We start from the raw sequence: 24336 nt of genomic DNA on the forward strand, positions 1-24336 counted from the left end.
CCCTTTCGAACAAAGGTCTTACTAGCTCGAACATACCGTTATCACGGGTATTACGGGTGGATAGATGTAAAGATTTCGGTCGAAGAGCGGGTCATTTAATACTGGGACACCTAGTTGAGAGGTTTAAACGCGAGAGCGGGCCGTTGCGATACTTCTCGTTACGTACGTTCGAGGAGAATTTCCACCGCCATTTTCCACGGGACGGACGAAATTGTCGGATAACTGGGTACGCCACCTTGATATAAACTCCCATTTTGGAATATATTACAGCAGCAAGAGAATATTTCTTGCTTTATATCTGCTTTAATTGAATTTAAAGCAAAGCTCTTTCCCTCCTCCAAACATCCAAAAGCCGAAGAGAGGAGATCGCGAGGGAAGGACAAGGGGCAATTTGTATCGCTGACGTTGTGCCTTCCCGCGAATCGCCTTCGACGACCGATCGATCTTCACCGTGGCGTGAGCCGAGTTTCAAGAGACGGAGACCGGAACCAACCCACGAAAACGGAACACCGGGCCTGGATTTTGCGGTTCAGACACGTACTCGCCAATCAGCGCCCGTCCGTCGAGCTTTCTAGGCCGCGTTTCGTTTCAAACGATGCACGAGATCCGATGTTGAAATTCTCCACCGGAATCTCCATCGAATCTTTGGGAGAAATGTGTCATTTGTGAGAATCGATACGGTTGGATAATCAACGAATCCATTCTCGATATTCGAAGATGATCCAAAGTTTACTATCCCCCGAAACGTTCGTGTAAACGGACACCGTTGGCGGTTTTCAATTGGCCGTTTAAACGGAGGGGGATAAAACATCCCATTTAAGCACATCGGAAAATCGGATATATTCGGTTACAAGAGCAACCGTGCCACCGTTGAAAAGCTAATCGATAGCACACGGTTGCGTGTTACGGAAACGCGTGTCGGTTTGATCGTCCTTTAATTGACGTACGTTAACGTACGTACGGGCGAACGGTAAACGGCGTGGTATCGGCTTTTACGGCGCGATGAGTTACATCTGGATACGTTATGCTCGAAGCCTTCGATCACCCGCGTATGCGTGAACACGCGCGCGCCACGCTTGAAACCGAGGTGGAGGGGGGAGAGAGAGAGAGAGAGAGAGAGAGAGAGAGAGAGTTGCCGCAAACGAACCGTCGTCGCCTCACGCGGGACACGCGACTCACTTGTTTAACATCCTCCCCACTCCCCACCTCGTGTCGCACGAGCGCGCGTCCATTTCTCCGTTGCCCCCGCCACCGGGATCGGCCACCGGAATCGCGAAATTCAATTTTCTCGGTCGCGTCTCCCCTCCCTCCCCCCTACCTTCCCCGCGACCAATCGCCGTTTTCTCGCTGCAAGAAACACGCTCACGCCCTCTCCCCATCTCTCACCCATACACAATTTTCGGAAAAACGAATTTCTGCTGCGTTCAATTTCGCAGATGTTTACCCAGGAACGCGATCTGTTCGAACGCGCTCGTTTCCTTCTATCTAGGTATCTTTGATTCCTAGATAGGGATCGGGGATATATATATAGAGAGAGAGATTGATGAGAATGAGAGAGAAAGAGATTTTTACGGGGAAATATTATCTTTTGAATTTCGAGTGAAAATTTTTTTGTTTTTTCTTTACCACTCTGCCAATTTAAATATTAATATGTAGGTTAACGAGATATTCGTTGGGAATAATCACGGTTGAAATATTTATGGTATTTTGCACGTGAAAGCTCTCTCTCACTCGAGTTCTTCGAATCTTTCGAATATATCGGGTATAATAATAATAATAATAATAATAATAATAATAATTCCCTTCCTTCCATCCATTATTGCTCCATTCGAGATTGTTCGTTCGTGACGAAGGGACTTGGAAAGATTCGATCGTCGAAGGGAGAAGAGATGGTAAGTTAATCGTTGAACGGATTCGTCGAAGCGAGAAAGGAAAGGATGGATAAAATCGAGAAGGAAAGGAGGGGAGGGGATATATAAGTAAGCGGGACGAAGAGAAGGGGGGATTGGGGAGGAGGGAGGGGGTAAACAGAGGTAAGTGAAGTTAACGACGGAGCAAGAAGAGCGGCAAAAATGACCCAGGCAAAATTACCGCACGCGAAACGGTTTAATGTCCAAAAAGACGAGCGGACCGGTTAGGCGGGAGGTGGAGGGGGGGGGGGCACGCGAGCAAGACGAAGCGAGAGAAAGCGCAGCCGCTTAACGACCATCCTGTACATCCGTATCTCTTCTGCCTTCTCCACTCTCTCTCTCTCTCTCTCTCTCTCTCCAATCCTTATCTTTCGTTTTTCTTCCCTCCGACTTGTCTGTACGGCGGTGGTGGGTGCCGTTGGGACCATTATCCGTAATTGCTTTCCTTAATTCGATGCTCGTTGCTCCGAGTGGGGAAAAAAATTTTTCCCCTCCAACGCATCGAGGAAAGAAAGGAGGGGAATCGAGATCTAGCGTTCGATAGATAGGATATCCTTTTTTTTTCAGCTCTTGGACTTGGCTCGCCAATTACCAATTACGGAAGTGGCGTCAAATATGAAAACCGAGGAGGGGTGTAACGAAGAGAAGAAAGGTCGTCGAGCTATTTAAATAGCCGCAAGTTTCTAGCTAATGTCTTAATTACGCGCTAATCGACTTTCGAGTTGGCTCGTCGTTGGCTGCCGGTCGTTTCGCCGATCGAGTTCCAACGCGGGGATAGTTTTAATGGTAAGTAGCCGAGAGCTTGTCTCGTCCTCTCTCTCTCTCTCTCTCTCTCTCTCTATTCCTCTCTCCTTTCCCTCTCCCTAATCGAAAGATAATCAAATGCGGTCTGAGAGATAGGGAGATGAAGAGAGAGGGCGAGAGGAAGAGGGAGGGAGCGTAAGTAATGGTCGTTTGTTCTTGAATGTCGAGAAGTTGATGTACGAGAAGTCGGCGGCGGTTCAGCGAGCGCGGAAGAGAGAGAGAGAGAGAGGAGACGAGGATGTAAGTAGCGCGGCACGATGGTTGTGGTGGTGGTAAGCGCGCGTTCCACGCTCGCTCGCATCTCCCGCTTGCAAATTGATAGACGCCGCGGCGACCGTAAATCACTTTACTGACAATTGATTTGGTGCCCTCCGTTTTACCTCGTTGTAAACTCCACGCCATCCTGATATTTACGATCGCGCGTGTTACACACGACGTCACCCACCCCGCGACTTATCCCGCGACAAATCCTTTTACATTTTTCCATCCTCCCTTCCTCCCTTCCTTCCTTCGAGCTCTTTTCGCTTTTCGCTCATCTCTTCCCCCCTTTTTCCTTTCTTCTTTTCCCTCTCTCTCTGTCTCTCTCTCTCTCTCTTCGTTTCGCCAACCATTTTTTTCTATCAGCTTTTCTATCCCCCGATCGTCGGGTCGGGTTACGCTCGGATACGCGCGATGGAAATGAATAAACGCGTCCTCCACAGAGGGTTATTTACGAGTTGTTCCGTTTTTGTTTGTAACCGACCAGAGTATACCAATAGTATTTGAAAAAAAAAAAAAAAGGAAAAAAAAATGGAAAATCCTTTCTAAACATACGTGTTAAAATCGATATTTATTATTATTATTATTATTATTATTATTATTATTATTATTATTATTTCCTTTACAGAGAAAACGTTGTAGAATTTTAACGAGAAGCGTCGAGTATTATTGGAAATGCAAAATCGATTTTCGAAAAAGAATTGAAAATTATGGACGATCGACGAAGGTTGGCAGGGCCGATTTTCTCGAACGGATATATATAACGTTATAACGGCCTAAGGTAACATACACACACGCACACACAATGTCCACACGGACACGTAATGGGTGTGGTGCATACGTCTCGTGGTGTGTTGTCTCGAGGGTGGCGATTCGTCTTGCTTACTAATCTCGTCGTTGACACCACCCACCCGGGAAACCAGCTACCATCCGTTTCAAAGGCGGCGCAGGAACCCGCAGGAACCAGGCACCGACCTTGCCTCGCTGAATCCCCGAACGCTTTGTTAATCTCCTTGACATCGGTGCCGGTCACTATATTGATCAGGGTCAACCTAACACGCCTCGTTTCTCCTTGAACGCGTTCCCCGCGTTTGTACGACTAAGCTTACGCACGACACTCCATTTCTCATTCCGTCACTTTGCTTATCCCATTCTTTCCTCGCCCCTACCTCTCCAAAAATCTCCACCACCTCGTTAAATTAATATATATCGATACATCTCGCCTAGAAGAATTAAATTTCCCATCATATCGATTTAATTAACCGGTGAAAAAGACTGAATTTTATCCGTTTCGATAGGATAAATTTTTGAAAAGTCTCGTTGTTTTATCGATATCATTCGAGACGAGAGATGCATAAGGATATAATGTGGAAAATATCGGGACCTTGGCGAGGCGGAGAAAGGAGAGGCGGAAAAAAGAAGAAAAACGTGAATTCTTCTTTTCTTTTACCGGTGCGTTTCTCCGCATCCCTGTAGGTGACCTCGCTGAGAATGACTGGTTGACTCCGACCTTTGGCATTCACCGCGTACACGGCTACGTGCACCCCGGCCTCGACGGACGCCTCCAACCCCGCGAGGGAGAAACTCGGCTCGTCGGCGTTCGAAACGTTATAGAGGGGTTGGCTGTTAGACAGGAAATCCACGTCGCCGTGGTACACCTCCAGGATGAATTTTTGCGGAAGCCCTCCATCGTAGCCAGCCACGCATTTCACCTCGACGCTGGTGTAAGTCTGGTTCGCGAGCGTGCAGTTACGGACCGGAAATGGTTTTCCTGAAACGAGAAACGTCACCGCGCACAGTTAAATGGCACGATTTCAGTATGACTGAAATGGGTTGGAGAGGAGGAGGGAAGTGGAGAGATCGTTAAAATTTTACGAAACTCCTTTCCCACCTTTTTCTTCCCTCCCTCCCTCCCTCCCTCTCTCTCAGCGAATTATTAGATAACAACAACAGCTACGCACACCTAGTGTGTGTACCGATCTTGTCGCGACAAGGAGGGGGCGACGATCGATCCTCGTCGTTTACCTCGAGTGTCTCGTCGAAGGGGAGGACGGTTACATTTCGTCGAGCAAAAGTTGACGTACTTCCGGAAGGTTCGAATATTAAAACGACGCGGCGCGTGAAATTGCTTCGTAAAGGATTTCAGTCTTGGCTGCCCCTTTAGAAACGTTGCGATTGTAAACGGACGGGGTCCGCGGCTCGCCCGCCCTTTTAACTCGCAATATTCCTCGGCTACTTTGCGCCGGAATCCGTCCCCAAGCTCTGACCAAAGCTTCGCCAAACGGGGGAGAAGCGAGAAACGTTTTCGTCTCTCTCCACCGCTTATTATCACCCCCCGCTTTTGTCAACCGCGCCGCGGTATCAAACGAACGATGAAAATTATTTCCTCCGCCAGATTTTATATATATATCCTCCTCTCCACCGATCGCTCGAATTTATATCCTTCTCCAACCGAAATCTCTCTCTCGTTTCGTTATCGTTTCTCGCCCTTTCCTTGTCCGCTAATATTTCCAGGATACGCTCTTTGTACACGCTCTACAGGTTGGCTCTCCCCTCTCTCGGTGAAAAATGTTTGCGAGTGGCAAGGATTTAACGTAGCTGGGACAGCGCAACAGTGTCACAGACGTATCCCTTTTCTTCTTCTTTTTCGTTGTATTCGCCGATTCCTCGGCTGACTTTTCTCTCCTTTTCCTTTCCTTTTCTTTCCCCTCCTTTTATCCTTACCTCTCTCTCTTCGGCTCTATTCCTATTTCTAAATAAAATTTCCCTTCCTTCTCAAACAGACAGCTATCACGAGTTTCCAGCAGGGAAAATAAATATTGTTCGTCTTCCCCTTCGAAGCGAGTGAACGGGTTGAAAGAGAATCCCTCGCCACTTTATTTTCCTCCGCATCCTATTACTGCTCTTTTTTTCCTCTCCTTCCCACGCCTATTTACAGATCGGCCCTAAAAATCTTCTGCTCGTTCCCCTCTTTCATCCGCCCCCTGCCTCCTCCGGTTGTTCAATTTATTTTCATCCGGTATCGTAATATCGCGCGAGCAAAGTCGGAAAAGACGCTTTCTTTTTTTATTTTTTCCACCACGGATCGAAAATTCCATCCCCGATAAACCGTTTACATCCCTTCCGTTTATAACTTATTCGAAAAATGCACGCACCGTGTGTGTGTGTGTATATACATATATATTTTTATTCGTTTATTTTTTTTTTATTCCTTTTCCCACGAGGCAGTTGGAGGCAGTCGACGCGCCGCCTCGTTACACTCCCGTTATTTAATCAACATCGGGGCCGAGGGTAATGACGTTCTCGCGATTCTTTTCTTTCGCTTTTTAAAATTTAGCTACGTCCACCGGAAATCTGGCGGAAAACAAATTTTTCTTTTTTTTCCCGTTTTTTTTTTTTTTTTCCATCGGGGGTGAACGGGGGCGAACAATGGTTCGAAAACCCGGGGCGAGTAACGAGCTTACGAACTTTCTTTGAACCGCGTTTCCGCGCACAGGCTGTGACCTCGACTTTCTTGCCACGCAATATCCAATACCAATATAACGACAGATTCGAAAATAATTTCGTTTCCTCGAGGACCGATTTCCGGTTCGCTGCGGATGAATGAGAGAACGGGCCGAAAGGTTGCGCCGCCGCGGATCCAAGACCACTCTGATACAGCGGTTCGAATAACGCGTATTATTAAAGGGGAGAAAATTCGTTTTTAAATTTAAAGTAAAAAGTAATTGTTTCGATGTAATGGTGTATATATCTTTTTAAACGTGGATTAAACAAGATATATTTAATCGGTCGCACTTTGGTAATTGAGAAATATTCCGTTAAATTTATATTAAGAAGCATTCAAATTTCAATTTCATAATCTCGATATCTCATTTATTTCAATTTATAAATTATAAGAATAATTTTATATTCTTTTTTTGTAAATTCGTGTTGGAAATTCACAAATGTAATGATTTTTTTATATGTTCCTATGTATATTTTATTCTTTCAAAACTTTGCAAAACTAAAATTAATTTTACTTACGTCCACCCGTGCCACAGATATTTATGTATTAATTCTAATCTACCTCATATATAATAATATATCAACTTTTATTATCGTTCATTCGTTTCTCATATTTTGAAAAAAAAAACTCGAAGAAAAGTAATTTCGTAAACAATCACACCCTATCATTCTTACATCTCTTACAACTGTTAATATCCCTCCAATTATTTCCCAACCATATTATTCGCCAACAACCGACAAATCTTCCAACTCTCCCTCTTTAAATTTTTAGAAATCTGTTCGCGCGAAAGGTAATAACTTTAATTTTGGGTCGAGCGCGAAAAATATGTAGGCGTTGGCGCGGATTATTCCTCCGGTCGGAGCGATCCAAATAGACTTTGACGGATCTTTTGTTCGTCCGATAATTTTTTCGTCGAACAAAGGTGGAAAAAAAAAAAAAATAACAACCACGGTAGAACGGGGAGAAGAGGAGTAAACGCGATGAAAATTCCCTCGTTTCGAACAAAGAAGAAAAGACCTCGATTTAACCGCGCGTACACATGTACACGCACACACACACACGATACGCACGTGTATTCGTCAACGTCAATACGTTTTCGGCGCGTCAACGTCATTCTCGATCACACGCGGATAAAAAGACATCGAGGCGAGGCCGCGCTGCGAAAATCCGCTCGCGGATTAATGTCGGTTTACCGCTCGATGATTGGTAGCATCGCATTGTACGCGCGGCGATAATTCCCGAATATCTGTCAGGATTTTGAACTCTCGACCTCCCCCTCGTTCGAGGCATCTCCCTCCCGAAAAAGGGGCCTCTTCTCTTCTCTCCTCTCCTCTCCTCTCCTCTCCCTTGGAAAATTCGATGCCCTCCCGAGGAACGGATTGCGCCAACAAAATGGCGGCTCGACTCGCCCGACTTTTATCCCCCTCCATCCCTATAATATACAACGCAACGATAAAGGGTGTTATATCGTTGTTTATCGTTTTTCACCTAATAATCGCCCGGCTATTAATTAATTTCATTTAAATCGCAATCAAATTTCCATCGTATCCAATGATACGAAGTAGAAATATATATATATATATATATACACATATATTTATCCGATATAATGTTTATCATAATGTTTATTACGAGGGAATTTGTCGACACTCGCGTGTAACAATAATGATAATATTCTTCGTTGATCGAATACGATCGAATTAACGCGTTAATATTAAACGAGACTCGGGTAGAAGGGGATGATCGGTTAATTGATTTCGTCGAAACTCTGCTTTCCTCTCCCTCTTTTCTTCACCCTTTTTCCTTCTTTCTACAAATCTGCCAAGGGGAATAACCGATAATAATCGTAACGTGATATGATATCGTGGAAACAGGAAAAAGAATGGGAGGGGATAAATAATGGACGCGTAAAGAAAAAAAAAAAAAAAAAGAAAGAAAGAAACGAGAGGAGGAGAAGGTAGCAAAGAGTCGATAGAGAGGATAAGTGGTCGGTTAACGGGTGATACCGGGGGGGCAGGGGTTGATTAACGATCGCTTTCGAACTAATTGGAAGGATCTTTAGATGGTGGAACAATCTTGGTTTCGAAAGGGTAAATAATTGAGGCGTTAATAGTCTTGGCGGTTTTGCTTGCAGTCCCAAGGGTAACAAGAATAATTTATCGAATAATTTACGCGGATCCATCCTTCCATTCCTCGTTGCGAGTCGAGCAACGCGTTTTCGTTATTTTTTTTTTTTTTTTCTTTTTGTTGTTCGTTGTTTTCCACGCACGTTATTCTTTTTTTCCCCCCTCTCTCTCTCTCTCTCTCTTTCCCATCTCGATTCTCCCCCTCGCGCACTTGGAATTCACGAAAGAGCAGGGCTCGGATCGGACAAATTTCAACCTCGGGGATCGCCTGCTCGCGATTCGGAACGATTTCGAATCGTCGCGTCGCGTCGCATGCGAATGAAAACGGGATCCAACGATCGATCCTAAACATTCGGGATTTGCCCGTTTATCCAAGAGATTCCAAATGTTTTTTTATTCTTCCCCTCTTCGAAACGAGAGAAATATATATATATATACATAGAGAGAGAGAGAGAGGGATGAAGCGCTCTCGAAATGTTTTCCACCCAATATATTTTCGTGGCTTCAAAAAGTGTCTCATTTGCACGGAAAGGCGCAAAACGTGAGACAGAGGAGGGGTTTACCGCCGTGGTGTAAATACTTACCGGCCGCTATCAGCTGGAAGAGACACGGTCTCGCTTGTCTGCCGACCGAATTGTCCGCCCAGCACGACAGAGTACCGTAATCCAGCTCTGTGGTCGGCGTGTACCTGAACACGCTCACGCCGCTCGACGCCTCCATCGAGAATCTGCCCTGCGCTACTTCCAGCGTCTCCCCGCTGTTGTTGAATTTCCATCGGAAATTGTGCGCCGGAGGATCGGCCTCCACTTTGCACGCTATGTTCAACGACTCGCCCCTCGACGCCCCCACCACCACGATCCTGTCCTCCTTGCACACTGGCGCGACTGAAAAATATATATGTATGTATACGTTAACCTTTGTGTCAATCTTCCCTCTCTCTCTTTTTCTCGTTTCAACTCGATTATCGAGAGTTTCCACGAGATTCGAAATAAATTCGCGCGATATTCTCCAATTTTTGAGCATATTCCAGATGCAATAGTCCTCCACTTGGGCTTGACCGAATGTGCTATTCGAAATGATCGAGATTGGTGGCTCGAGAGAGAGAGAGAGAGAGAGAAAATTTTCTAAAATACTTATTGAGTTTCGTCGAAAAGGTCCTCCACAATTCTTATCTTTGAGATGCATTTTGCATTCGTTTCGCGGGAGAGATACGTATATATCGAAAAAAGGAGGGAGGGTTTTTCGACCTTTTCCAGTATACTTGATGGTACGTAAAAATGATCGTAAAAAGGAATTAGACGAAGGAAATTACAACGACTGTTATTCCCCTCGTACGAGTCTATCGAGACAGACTTTCAATTCTACGAGAGAAATTGACGGATGAGGGAGGGAATTGGAAAGAAAATAAAACCGTTTTCGGGGGACGGATGAGACGGTGGTCGAGCACAAAGCGGGAGGGAATCGTGGCCGGAAAGTAAAAGGGTACTTTCGCTGATTTTCACCGGCAAGTCCGTTTACGAGTCGGAGGGCAATCTTGCCGGAGGGCAATTTCGCCGCGATATGGCGAGCTTCCTAACTTATATATATATATAATATCGGCCAACTTGGATCGTCGACAATCTCTCGCTCTTCGTTTTTCTCCAACCGTGGATCAAGTTGAATATCGATCGAAGGGATTGGTCGGAGAGGGGTCGAGTTATTACGAGCAAGCTCGTATTAAATTATTCTCTGGTTATCCGACACAGTGGACACACAGTGTCCTGATGATGATTAATTCTGGTGGTCTATTTTGTAAAATTTACGGGAGAGTTTTATATATATGCGTAGACGTTTTGTTTTTTTCTTTCTCAATCTGTCTTGTTTCAACAGTATCGGAATTGAGGGAAATTCCTACCCGTCACGATTCTGTCGTAGGAGAGGAAATTTTAGCAAGCCATTTCTCAAGGAACGAGAGGGATTGCAAAGAATAGCGCAACGGTGTTTACAAAAGAGATTTTAATAATAAAACCGGCAAGAAGGAAAGTGGAAGGAAAGGAGGAAATAGTTGGACGAGGAATAAAGAATGGCACAGGTGTGTCAACGAAAAGATGTACTAATAATGAAAAAGAACTGCAAGAACGTTGGAAAAGGGGGGAAAAAGAAGGGGAGAAAGGAAGGGGGCAGTTGAAAAGATAAAAAATGCGGTTCTGGCATGGCGGTGAAAGAATTCCAGGAATAAAAAATACAGCTTAAAGATTGTAAAAGAGTAAGAGCACGGCAGAGTTGGGGAATAACAAGCCAGCGTAAAAAAAACGTAGCCGAAATAATAAATAATAAAAAGTTGGGGGCATAGTGAAAAATTAAATTTGCGCAAATGAAATTTTGCTGGGATAAAATTTACAACTAGCTGTGTAGAAGAAATTGTTCGTTATTATCCTTTAAGAAATATATATATATACGAGAGAAACGATTTAGCTTTAGAGCTAGAAAGATATCAAAAGTGAAAATGTGACTATACGTGACCGATAGCACGTATAGGCGCTATCTGGATGAGTTATGGTCGGTCATCTCGACTGATGAACGAGGCTCGCTCTTTGTCCGTTTAATTCGTTTCCATTCATTTTTTTAACAGGGATAAATATTTTCTGTCATTACCTTTTACTACGATCTTTCCTCGTTTCTCCTCTCTTCCTCTCTCTCTCTTTATATATATATATATATATATATATTTTTACATTTGCGTACGTTTTGGAAAAAAAATTTAACTAACGAACGTGAAAAGACTTTGCGAAATAATGTTAACGGAGGGGGGAACGAAGAAAAATTCAATTGGAAAATTGTATCTCGGAGAGAAATAAATATCGTGAAAGAGTTCTCGATTAAAAAAAAAAGAAAAAAAAAAAAAAAGAAAAGAAAGAAATTCGTCGATTAAAACGCTCGTTTGATGAAAACGGTCGATACCGAGGGAAACTTTTGTTACCGACGGAGAAATCGGTTGACATTCGTTCCCGTGTAATTAACGGTAGTCGAGAAGTCGTAAACAGTCCTCGTTAGCCGTTTTGTAATTCGAGATTGACGACAACGAATTATCGAGGGCGACGTCGCCACGCCCGATATATTGAAACAGCGCGAATGAAATTTAATTATCATCCGTGTCCGGGAAACACGGGAACGGTTCAAGAATCGGTGCCCTTTGATTTTATACCTTTCGCGCTTAATTGCGGCCAACGTTGTGACTGCGTTCAAAGAACTTTACAAAAGAAAGGAAAAAGAAAAAAAAAAAAAAAAAACTGCTCATTCAGGCTCCCGAATAGCTCCCTTTGAACCCGTTTCGTCCGTTTCCTCTTTTCCGTCACGTTTGTCCGTAGTTTCACCCATGAAAGAAGCAGCTTTATCGGACGATTTGCATCGAATCGCGAGTTCTAGTAATTTCTCTCTCTCTCTCTCTCTCTCTCTCTTTCCTCTCCCTTTTTTTTCGCCAAATTAATCCAATATCACTATCTAGCTCTCTGATGAGTGGTAACAAACCTCTTGCAAACACCGCGTCGAGCGCGTATTGCGAATTTTACGAACTGTTGAACACTCGCGTCAAACAAGTATCGACCGCTTCCGTTCCGAGTGGTTCGCGATCCTTCGTTGCTATTCACAATTTAATCATCGTCGAAATTTCCATCCAAGTCGATTCCAATTCGAAGGAAACTATAGATTCCTGGAGGGAAATGGATGAAGGCAAACGTCATTGCCAGGATCGGCGTAATAATCCGGTCCAACTTGGACTAAACTCTCGCGAGATTGCCTGTCTCCCCTTAACGAGGCCCCCGCGTTTAAATATCGATATACGTCGATTTGGCTATTTTTACCCGATTGCGGGTTAACACCAACGACTTGAGGTTCAAAGTATCGGGGTATAAAATTTCTGTTCGTCGAACGTTTGAGAGAGAGAGAGAAAAGATGGTATCTTTTCAACTCGACGTCCACGTACGTTTCCCAACCGCGCGGTCGATGGTTTATTTTTTCGCCGGGGGCGAAAATCAGGGGATGGATTGGATTATCAAAAATTTAGCTGAAACTAAGTACGGTTGAAATATTCAGAATCGGGACGGAGATAGGAGGAGAAATTTGGCCTGGCTCGGTTTAAATAAAACACGGCGAAAACACGTTGGTTGGCGAACCAGTGTCTGGTCGAGAACGCTCGAAAACAGCGGCTGGCTTCGTTACCGAGTACCGTGAAGAGAGAAATCCTCGATTAAGTCTGCTCGATTAAAATAAAGTGCCTGCTCCGAGGTGGATCGGTTTGAAGTGGTTTCCGTGACGAGGGGGCGGGAAGCAAGGGGAGGGGGAGGAAATACTCACACTTGACGCGAAAATGAAGAGGCTCGCTTCGAGTTTCGTTCAGGTCATTCGTTGCGGCGCACACGTACTTGCCGGCGCTACTCCTGGTCACGCTCTGAAGCACCAGGCTTTGATTCGACCAGATTATCCTGGCCGACGTGTTGTGCGCCAGTATCTGGTTCTGAAAACAACAAGGGTTCAAGTTTTGACACGATTTTTCGAAATTATCATCCGATTACTTTCAACTTAAAATTCTTCTCTTTTACGATTAATAATGATAATAGTAATATTAATAATTACGTTTTCTCTCGAGGAAAAAGAAATTATCATCCGATTACTTTCAACTTGGAATTCTACATAATGATAATAGTAATATTAATAATTACGTTTTCTCTCGAGGAAAAAGAAATTATCATCCGATTACTTTTAACTTAGAATTCTACATTCTTCTCTTTTACGACTAATAATGATAATAGTAATATTAATAATTACGTTTTCTCTCGAGGAAAAAGAAATTATCATCCGATTACTTTTAACTTAGAATTCTACATTCTTTTAGGATTAATAATAATAGTAATATTAATAATTACTATTTTTTCTCGAGGAAAAAGAAATTATCATCCGATTACTTTTAACTTAAAATTCTACATTCTTTTAGGATTAATAATAATAGTAATATTAATAATTATTATTTTTTCTCGAGGAAAAAGAAATTATCGAAATTATCATCGAATTACTTTTAGCTTAGAATTCTACATTCTTCTCTTTTAGGATTAATTATAATAGTAATATTAATAATTACTATTTTTTCTCGAGGAAAAAGAAATTATTAAAATTATCATTGAATTACTTTTAGCTTAGAATTCTACATTCTTCTGTTTTAGGATTAATAATAATAGTAATATTAATAATTACTATTTTCTCTCGAGGAAAAAGAAATTATCGAAATTATCATCGAATTATTTTTAGCTTAGAATTCTACATTCTTCTCTCTTAGGATTAATAATAATAATAGTAATATTTTTAGTTTAGAATTATTTTTAGTTTAGAATTCTACATTCTTCTCTTTTACGATTAATAATAATAATAGTAATATTAATAATTACGTTTTCTCTCGAGGAAAAAGAAATTATCATCTGATTACTTTTAACTTAAAATTTTACATTCTTTTAGGATTAATAATAATAGTAATATTAATAATTACTATTTTCTCTCGAGGAAAAAGAAATTATCATCGAATTATTTTTAGTTTAGAATTCTATATTCTTCTCTTTTACGATTAATAATAATAATAGTAATATTAATAATTACGTTTTCTCTCGAGGAAAAAGAAATTATTAAAATTATCATTGGATTACTTTTAGCTTATTCTACATTCTTCTCTTTTAAAATTAATAATAATAATAGTAATATTAATAATTACGTTTTCTCTGGAGGAAAAAAGGAAAAAGGAAAATGGACTGGATCGACTCCTTCTCTTTCTTCGTTCGTGCAGTTGGGCGAGATTTCGAATCGCGATTTTCGTTTCTCGTTACGGGTCTCGGTACTATCCCTGGCGATAAATTAGAGATAAACATGCACCGTTCCACCAGCCAGCCGTCTTCCTCCAACGCTATCGTCTTATCCTCTATCACCGCCTTTTTCCCCTGCCTAAATCGCGCGCATTTTTATAGGCAATTATATCGACGAAAGGGTCTGACCCACATTCACCCCTTATATTTTCCTGATATGGAGAGAAAGTATATATATATATATATTGAGGATAAATTCTTTATTATTGCACGTTATTCGGAGGAAAAAGAAACTGGTGGCTCGATAACTTTTATGATCAGGCGATGTTTCGCTCCCCTATCTTTGTTACAAATTTATCCGCGACGAGAGACGGCCAGAGAGAGAAGGGAAGAGGAAAAAGAAGAGGGGGTGAGAGTGCTTCTTGTTAGTTAACGTCTCGCGTTTCCTCCATATTGTAGACGAATAATAAAGCGGTATTCTTTATCACCTCGAAACCCTTTGACATTGTATTCCTTTGTAAGGATCGACAAGGAAAGCGACGACGGGAAAGGAGAAAGAAAGAGAGAGAGAAAGAGAGAGAGGGAGAGGAAATTCAGGCTGACGGCTTATCAACCGTCGCGGAGCATAGCTAAGAATGATACAGCGGTGCACTTAGTTGTTTAATCAAACTGGATGAAAAGAGCGCTAGTTTCGTTATCTTTTGTACCGTTCCACCCTTTTGTCCCGGCTAACGAGAAGACAAAACGAATGCATTCGGTTCAAGAATTCTACCTTTTTCCGGAAAAATTAACATGACAGCAGCTCGGTGAAAGGAAAGGAAAAAAGAAAGGAAAAAACGAAAAACGCGTAGGAGGAACGAATTACTATTTGAAGAAATTTGTATACACCTTTCGATAGATAGAAGGAAGAAGGCACTGTCTATGGATATCTCGAGTCTTTCCAAAATCCCCTTTAATTAAACCAGAGACAAAGTTTCATTACACGTGTCTTATCTTATCGTTCCTGTTTGCTAGGAAGGAAGACGGGAGGAATACATGTTCCTTCCTTCAACGTTTCTCCAACGTTCTCGTATCCTCATATCATCAGCAGGATAAAGGGATACAAACGAATAAGTTTAACCCCCTCCTTAAGTTAAAACAGGCGGACAAAACTTTCCTCTCCTTCTTTGCCTCGTTTCGAGTTCAGAGTTCGCGTTTCAATTAGGGTGGAAAGGAAACGAAGGGGGCTAGTTTGGGGAGCAGAGAAATCTGTCGGCTCCAGCGGGATACAGCCAACAAGTAGATAAAACGGGGAGGCCGTGCCAAATCCAAGAAACCACGACTCCTCTTGTTTCTTTTTTCCATATCCCCCCTCCTCCTTTACGAGCCCCCCCTATTACGCATTCTCTCTCTCTCTCTCTCCTTCCTTCCTTCTTTCCTTCCTAGCTCCGGAATTCGTTCGCCCAAGATAATTCGAAATCGAAATCATCCCCTTCGTTTCTCCCTCCTCCGATTGTTTCATAATCTCGACCGAGGATTTCTTTCTCTTGCCCGTCCCGTTCGATCCATCCTGTCCGGGCCCCGTGGAAGAAGGGGGCCGTCGTTATTCTAACTCGCGGCACGATCGATCCGCACGGATGAATTAAAAACGGAAACTGTGAGGGAGAGAGAGAGAGGGGGAGGGATTGAATCGGCGGGTTTAATCGGATGGAATCGATCGAAAACACGGGAACTCGATTAAACCGAATCGTAATCTATGCAACCTCCCAGCGCGGTCCACGAGCTTTGCCCCGCTTGGCATAGGTTAAGGCCACCCGATTTGCTCCTCCAGTCAAGACTCGTTAAACGCTATATGTATATATATATATATATATATGTACTTTGTTAAATCCCTTTTTCTTTCTTCCTCTCTCTCTTTCCTCTTTTCTCTTTTCTTGCATTATATTCGAGAAGGCGTTCATTGGTGGAACGATGGAAGACGAGATGGCCATTTTCCATTTACCGGAGGGGGGACGTTTCGATAAAATCAGGGAGGAATAAACAGAAATCGATGCATCGATAACCATCTCGTCGAGAAGTCGTATTATCACCTCTCTCGCCTCGAAGAAAGAGGAAAGTTGGACGTTTCTTCCGTCGCGTCTTCGTTTTCTCTCCAGCTAGGAAATCGGAGAGAACGGTTTCCTTTCGTTTGTCTTTTATCCCACCCCCCTCGTGCAACTACTTCCCGTTCCTTTGCAATTATTTCGTTACAATTACATTATGGGGAGGAGGGGGAGGAAATAGCCCCTTCCTAGAAAAATGAAAAGAGAGAGAGAGAGAGAAAGGAGGGGGGGGAAAGTTGGCAAAACTCGGATAACGACGCGTCGATCGGTTGCCACGTAGCTCGTTTCGCGTGCTCCAGACAGCATGTATAATGAGTTCGTAAACGCGCGAGCGTTAATTAGAACGCCTTAAGGATCCCCTCCTCGGTTTGCCCGTTATTAATTCGATTTTCCTCTACGGTTTCCCCGAAAGCGAGCCGCCCCCTTTGATCCTCCCCCCCGTTCGTCGAGCATTCGGGGATCACGGAACGGCGCCCTCCTTCTTCTAATCAGATTTCGCCAAGGAGTAAACGGGGATCGGGGACTAACTTTGCCCCTAAATCCATTCGCCGGGATTTGGATATTCCATCGGCGGACTAACTCGTTTAACCCTTCTCCATCAACGATCCTCGTTACGCCCCCGCCGATCCTTCGCTTACCATTTACATATATGTATATGTATATGTATATATATACGTGTTTTTCTCTTATTTTCCAAAAATTAAAGAGGACTCGTGAAACGATTCGATAGACTTTCTTTTACAGAGTACATGTTGGATAGCTCCCAATGCTTTCCTCGATCCCTAAGATTTTCGCGAGGATTGGAGGAAATGGGTGGAATTGAGAGATATCATTGCACTACCGGTTGGAAGCTCGTAACACGTATACGATCCCAAGACAGTGGATGATGCTTCGAGCAGTAGGATTTAACCCTTTGCTCTCCGGCGGCATTGGGACAATAATTATTTACGTTTGATTTTTTTTAGAATGTTCGCAAATAGGCTCCCTCTATAATCTTACGAGTAATTATGGTAATCTTAATCCGATGTAATTTCCATTCATAAATTTCTCCAAATATTGAAGTTGTATGATATAATATGACCTCCTAAAGATATTAAATTTTTTTAATCCATTTGAAATTCCATTATTGAATTCTTTTATTTTAGTAACTTCAGGATTTAAGACATGTAACTTTAAGACATTATTTTTTAATTAAAAATTATTTTAATTTAAGAAAATTTTATTTAATATTAACAATTTTTTTAGGAATTTATCTTACAATTCTTCAATCAATTGAATATTTAAATTATTTATTTTTGTTTTATGATGATAGAATTTATGGCTCAATTTTTTTTATAGCAACAAAGGATTTCATGGTTTACATGTATTATATCGGATCAATTTTTTTATTCGTATCCTTATATATCGAATAATAAATATTCAATTTTCAAATATATACATAATATTAATTTCGAATTAGCAATTTGATACTGACATTTTGTAGATGTAATTTGATTATTTCTTTATACATTTATTTACAATTTATTAATTTAATTACTATAAAAATATAATATTTAATATTTTTTTTTCTTTATTATTTAATCTTTTTATATATATATATAGTATAACCACTATTACGTTTAATTTCCAATTAAAAAATTTAATTATTATTTAATATATATAATTATTTATATCATAATATATTTTATTATAGTAATATTAATTTCGGCAATTTTATTAATCTTAAACAAATTAATTTCAATAAAAAAAAAAAAATAGATTATGAAAAAAGATCACCATTTGAATGTGGATTTAATCCAATTACTAAAGCTAATCTCCCATTTTCTCTTCCATTTTTTTTAATTACAATAACATTCTTAATTTTTGATGTAGAAATTATTTTATTTATACCAGTAATCTTCTATCTGAAATCATATACAACAATAATCTCATTTATACTAATTACGATTTTCTTAGTAAGATTAGGAATTCTTAGTAAGATCTGGAGTTTGACCTGGAGTGTTTTAATAGAATTTAAAGTTGACTGAAATTTTATATATATGATTTCATTATTGAATGTTGCCAGCAACATTACCATTTCATAGTTATTTAATATATATAATTATTTATATCATAACATATTTTATTATAGTAATATTAATTTCAGCAATTTTATTAATCTTAAACAAATTAATTTCAATAAAAAAAAAAAATAGATTACGAAAAAAGATCACCATTTGAATGTGGATTTAATCCAATTACTAAAGCTAATCTCCCATTTTCTCTTCCATTTTTTTTAATTACAATAACATTCTTAATTTTTGATGTAGAAATTATTTTATTTATACCAGTAATCTTCTATCTGAAATCATATACAACAATAATCTCATTTATACTAATTACGATTTTCTTAGTAAGATTAGGAATTCTTAGTAAGATCTGGAGTTTGACCTGGAGTGCTTTAATAGAATTTAAAGTTGACTGAAATTTTATATATATGATTTCATTATTGAATGTTGCCAGCAACATTACCATTTCATAGTTATTTAATATATATAATTATTTATATCATAACATATTTTATTATAGTAATATTAATTTCAGCAATTTTATTAATCTTAAACAAATTAATTTCAATAAAAAAAAAAAAATAGATTATGAAAAAAGATCACCATTTGAATGTGGATTTAATCCAATTACTAAAGCTAATCTCCCATTTTCTCTTCCATTTTTTTTAATTACAATAGATAGCTATTCCTTTCTCTTCGATATTTCAAATGTTTTATAAATAGATACGTATAATCAAATATACCCATTCAGCTAAACCCGTATACTTTTATTTATCGTTTTCCACTGTCGACAAGTGTTGAGTTTAAACTTTTTGCCTAAACAATGTCCAAAATCGTTCAACCTTTCTTTATATAATTTCAAGTATATAAGAAATGTCGTCGATACGTCGTTAGGAGAATTAAGAAGGGGGCGAGGGGATGAGTAAAACCCCCGTTTGAAGGTGACGAGAGTTTTATGCAACGGGCCTAGCCGCAGGAAGAGGCAGAGTTGGAACGGAGCCCAAAAGCCCGGGCTTCGTTTTGAGAATATTCGGAATCCGGTGTAAGGGTTGGAATTACTCGTAGCACGTGGTACGAGCATCCCGTGTACAATGGGCGAACGGCATTGTCTCGCGCCTCGCCGTTACATAAAGTAGGTGTTAACCGTCCTTTCCTTTCTATCCCGTGCACGCATCCTTTCGAGGTTAGCCGATACGGAGAATGCAAAATGGCCGCGCCTCTTTTCGTCCTGTCCGTGCTCGTGGTTAACTCGCTCTCTAAGCAAACGAGATACTATTACGAGCAATTCTTTCGAGCAAGGGTCGAGTCTGGCCGCTCCAATCTCTGCAGTAAGATTCATCGAATTTCTTCTCGTATTTCGATCGACCAGCTTCAATACATATATATATATATACAGTCTCTTTAAAGCACGGAGAATTCTGTCTGGCGAGAATTCGAGTTGGTCGCGCGATTCCAGTCGTGCTTCGGTCGATGGAGGAAAAGCGGCTCAAGTGGGGAAGAGAGGAGGAGGGCGTTCATTCCGGTCAGACGGCGCACTGATTCCTTGAAAAATCGCCAACAACTCCCGTGCTTCCTCCCTTCCTTCCTTCCTACTCTCCTTCTTCTCTCTCTCCCTGTTTATTTCGCCTAAACGAAATTTATTATCTCCCTTGAAAAGGGAGATCGATCATCGATCGTTATCGTTATCGTGTTTACATAATATTCCATTTTCTCCCAACTTAAAATCCGAATCCGTTGGTTAGAGCGACAAAAAGCATTGTAGATTTTACTAGAGAAGAAGAAGAAGAAGAAGAAGAAGAAGAAAGCGATTACGCGTTGAAACTTTTTCCGCGCGCGTTAAAGGAAGCCGTTATCGCGAACGTGAATCGTAGGGAGCGGAAAGGGGGCAGAAGGGGGGAAGGGTTCTCTTCGAACGGTATGCATAGTTGTATTTCCATACTCGAGAAGAAGAAGAAGCCGGGAGCATTGAACGACGAAGGTTTTAAAGAGTGGAGGCACGCCGAATAGATTCGGTGCACACTCGTCTTTTCTTCCTCCCTCCCTCTCTCTCTCTCCTTCTAATTCCTCCTTTTTCTCGCGCCAGGATGTGTCGCAGACGTGGCGCTTGCCGATAAAATGAAATTTATCCTTCCTTCTCTCTCTCTCTCTTCGATAAAAATATATTTCATTGCACGATACGATTTCCAAATTTTCTTTCGCGCGTTTCCCTCCCCCTCTTGTTCTCTTCGAATTTTCGTTCTCTTCGAATTTTCGTTCTCTTCGAATTTTCGTTCTCTTCGAATTTTCGTTCGATTTCGAATTTTCGTTCGATTTCGAAAAGGCAAATGGAAAATTCTTCACATCCCTTAAAGCGATTTATCAAGAAGCTTCATTAACCCTTTCTTTTCGAGTTGCTTGGTATTCCAAGCCCATGTTCGGGCGGGCGATCGAGAGGGGTTGGAGTTCGACTCGCGTTCCTTTTCCAGAGGGGGGGGGGGAATCGATACGCGTCCGATGATCGATGAACGAGCTCCCTCCTCCGCGATGGAATCGGTAGATCCGACTTTTCCAAGGGCGGTTGACGGCACATTTGCAGGGACGATGCATCGCGGCCTGGAACGCGGAAGGAGTTTGGCTTTCTTTGCCCTCTTCCTCCCCAAGTTTCCTGCAGAAACGAGAGGAGCTAAGCCCCGACACGGAAAACTTGCCTCGTTATCTTTGATTACGTTCTCGATTCTTCTTCTCGCTCAAGAATCGGGCCGGAAATTTTCTAATTTGCGTCGATTGTCCGAGAGTTTCCTCTCGACTTTTCGTTCGTTCGTTTCGAGGGAGGAGAGAAGGGCAGACTTGTTGCGCGAGAGGAGGTGTCCGATTTCTGTCCTCCCCCCGCATTAAGCCCCTTTCGGGATATCGATTCGTCCATTGAACTGATCGTTGCAACGAGAAGCAATAACGTATTGAAAATCAAGTAACGATCCAGGAGTCTTCTCACCCCCAACCTTCGAATTCGCTCCAAGAAGAAATTTCGAGGGGAGTTTTCGAGGTGGCGAGATCACGGAGAGCCATTCAAAAAAAAAGTATTCGATCTCTCTCTCTCTTTTTTATTATATTTATAGGAGGGCATTAATAGGGTTCTTCCGGTTGTCTAGTCGGTCGATCCACTTTGCCAGGAAAGATGAAGACTCGGGGAAAATCTTTCCACGAGGAGGCCGATTGGCTCGTCGATACTTAGCTACAGAACCTCTCTATTGCCCCTATTGTTGGTGGAATGGTATAGCCAGCCTAATCACTGTACCCCATTATAGCAGGCTATCCACCCTACCCACCAGATATTCCAATTCTTTTTCCTCCTCCTCCTTCTTCTCTTCCGTCTTTACGATCGTCGTTCGAGAGGTTACTGCCGCCTGTCGATGCCTCGAAGCGTTTTTTTAAGACCGACCATTCGGAATCGATTGCTACCTTGGGATGGAACGTGGCCTCCTCTAATTCCTGGGCAAACATCCTTTCGATCGATCGAAGAAAGAGAAAAAAATAAAGTCTCGATCTTGCTCCTTTCTTCGTATTATCCGAGGAACGTTACGTCGTTGCTGTAATCCGTGCAGCGAAATTACGTATTTGAGGAGAGGCGGGATTTTCGAGAAAGGCAATTTCGGAAGGAAATCTCTCGTGGAAGCGGCTGGCTGGAGGAGGAAAAGGAAGCAAGTCTTTGCGACTTTTTCGGGTTTCCCTCCCCTTCGACGCGTCACTTTTCCCCGAACACGAGTTCCAAAACAGATTAAACACAGATTCTCCCCCGAGCGAAATCGAAACCGAATCCCTAGCAAAGTTTCTCCGGTTTCGGATCACGCGTAAAATTCTCCTCCTCTGTTTTGCTCTTTTTATCGAACAGAGGGTTTGTTGTAGTCGAACGATGCCTAAATTGCTATCGTCTCTGAATCTGTCCACTTGCTTTTTCCTCCATCGTGGTGTACCTTTTGGTAAATTAAAGACCTGGAAGGCGTTAGAAAAATTATCCAACTGTCGAGAGCAAAAGCCAGGTTACCTCTCAACAGGCTCTTAATAAGAAAAAGAAAAAAAAAAATTCCATACACGCTTATAAATTCGGCCCAACAAATTTGGCCGGTGTAATGACTCTCGAAGAGTGGCGAATGGAGAGGGGTCTTTTATCGCTTCTCCCCATAAATCCGCGAGATGATCGGCTTTCTGCTGCGTTTCTCATTCTAACGGCCCAGGATCGACCCTGTCGAACCGTCTCATATATATTATGCAAATAAAGTTGATTCAAAGTTTCTTCCTTGTAAAATACACGAGTCTCTCCCAGCGTAAATTACCTGTAACGCTTGCCTTGTAAATTTAAAGAACGCACGTTGCCTTTTCTCTCTCTCTCTCTCTTCTTTGTCCACCGAGAATCCATATTGTGCTGCCCCCCCCCACTGTGCTTCGAGTATATTTTTCCGCACTTTACAGAGATGCTGACTCGTTTTTAATGCGGGTATATAATGGCGTAAGATTCTTGGAAAGTAAGTGGTGCGTTGAAGGAGTGGAAGGAGAAGAGGAAAAAAGGAAAACAAAAAAGGTTCGATTTGAAAAGAGGGGATGTAATACGTACGTCGTGTATCCACGTCAACTTGGACCAGGCAGGATTAGCCCTGATGTGACACTCGAAGTAGACGTCGTCGCCTTCCTTGATGTCCTCCGGACTTAGCGTCGATCCAAGGTTCAACGAGACAATCGGAGGATCTGTGAACCAAATTTCAGCCCTTTTTCAAACCTCGAGAGTCGAAATTCGGACGGATGGACAAGGGCTCTCCTCGCATTTTTTTCTCTAAGGATATAGGTGTTTTATAGAATTTCATCACGGTTTAAGGAGGAACTCATCGAGGGATCATTTCAAATCTCGTAGAGAGTGGATTAAAAAGAAGGGAGAAACGCAATTGTCTCGTTTACGATTGGCTTTGACCTCGACAAGAAAGAAAAAAGAATTTCAAAAGAAGAAGATTTTGTTGCAACTTTCTTGAAAAATTCCACCGTTTACGTGATGTTCGTTTTCTTCGTTAGTTTAATCATCTCTCGTTTATTCCTCGTCCGCGATAAATTCTCTTCTCCTCCTCCCTTCTTTCGAGAACAGTATTAATTAGCTCGATCTTAAGCCCCCTTTTGGGACGACAACCACAACAACTTTTTAACCCTTCCTTCTTTCTCCTCTCAGGATCGCGATAAATTCCGCCCTCCCCCTCTCTCCCCCGTTCTTCCGCGTTAAGAGAGGGAACGAGAACGAAGAGAGAACGAAAGCGGAAAACTAATGCGTAATTTCGACCATTCTGCCGCCACGGTCAACGTAATTGGATACACGACGCGACGTCCCTCTCTCCTTCTTTCTTCCCTTCGATCCTACTACTTTCCACCACCAACGTTTTAACAACGTTTTAACAACGTTCACAGACAGACACTCGCCAAGTTTCGAGGGAGGAAGGGACGATTGGCGCGATTCATCGAGCTTGTCTCTCGTTTTAAGGAAACTTTTCGAATAATTAATCGCGCAAAGTCCCTTGATTCTCGAAAGGTATTCCCCCTTTCGAAAAGATCTTCGAACAAGATCGAGATTTCTACGCTTTCGTGACGAAGACGAGTTTGAAAAATTCCTTCTGATAACGGGACGAAAGGAGGAAGAAGAAAGAGAAATAATAATCGCGCTCCCGGCATTCGGATAAAATATCTCTCTCTCTCTCTCTCTCTCTCTCTCTGGTCGAACACGTCTCCGACTTGTTAACCGATTCCACGAGAAAATGGACACGAGCGTCTG

At 41.9% G+C, this 24336-nt stretch overlaps 1 protein-coding gene across 4 annotated transcripts in view; it reads right to left on the bottom strand.

The window, feature by feature from the left end:
* The window catches only part of LOC122715323 (nephrin), a 220543-nt gene that overhangs the window by 11967 nt on the left and 184240 nt on the right, over nt 1-24336 (bottom strand). For all 4 annotated transcript variants that reach the window (XM_043937424.1, XM_043937420.1, XM_043937423.1 and 1 more), the window contains exons 9-12: nt 23143-23273; nt 12936-13095; nt 9188-9487; nt 4423-4743 (exon numbers count right to left, since the gene is read on the bottom strand). In XM_043937424.1, the coding sequence (XP_043793359.1) occupies nt 4423-4743; nt 9188-9487; nt 12936-13095; nt 23143-23273 (912 nt within the window). The remainder of the gene's footprint in view (nt 1-4422; nt 4744-9187; nt 9488-12935; nt 13096-23142; nt 23274-24336) is intronic.

The sequence above is a fragment of the Apis laboriosa genome, unplaced genomic scaffold (genome assembly GCF_014066325.1).
Source record: "Apis laboriosa isolate Shangri-la unplaced genomic scaffold, ASM1406632v1 scaffold34_cov151, whole genome shotgun sequence".
NCBI classification, from domain to species: domain Eukaryota; kingdom Metazoa; phylum Arthropoda; class Insecta; order Hymenoptera; family Apidae; genus Apis; species Apis laboriosa.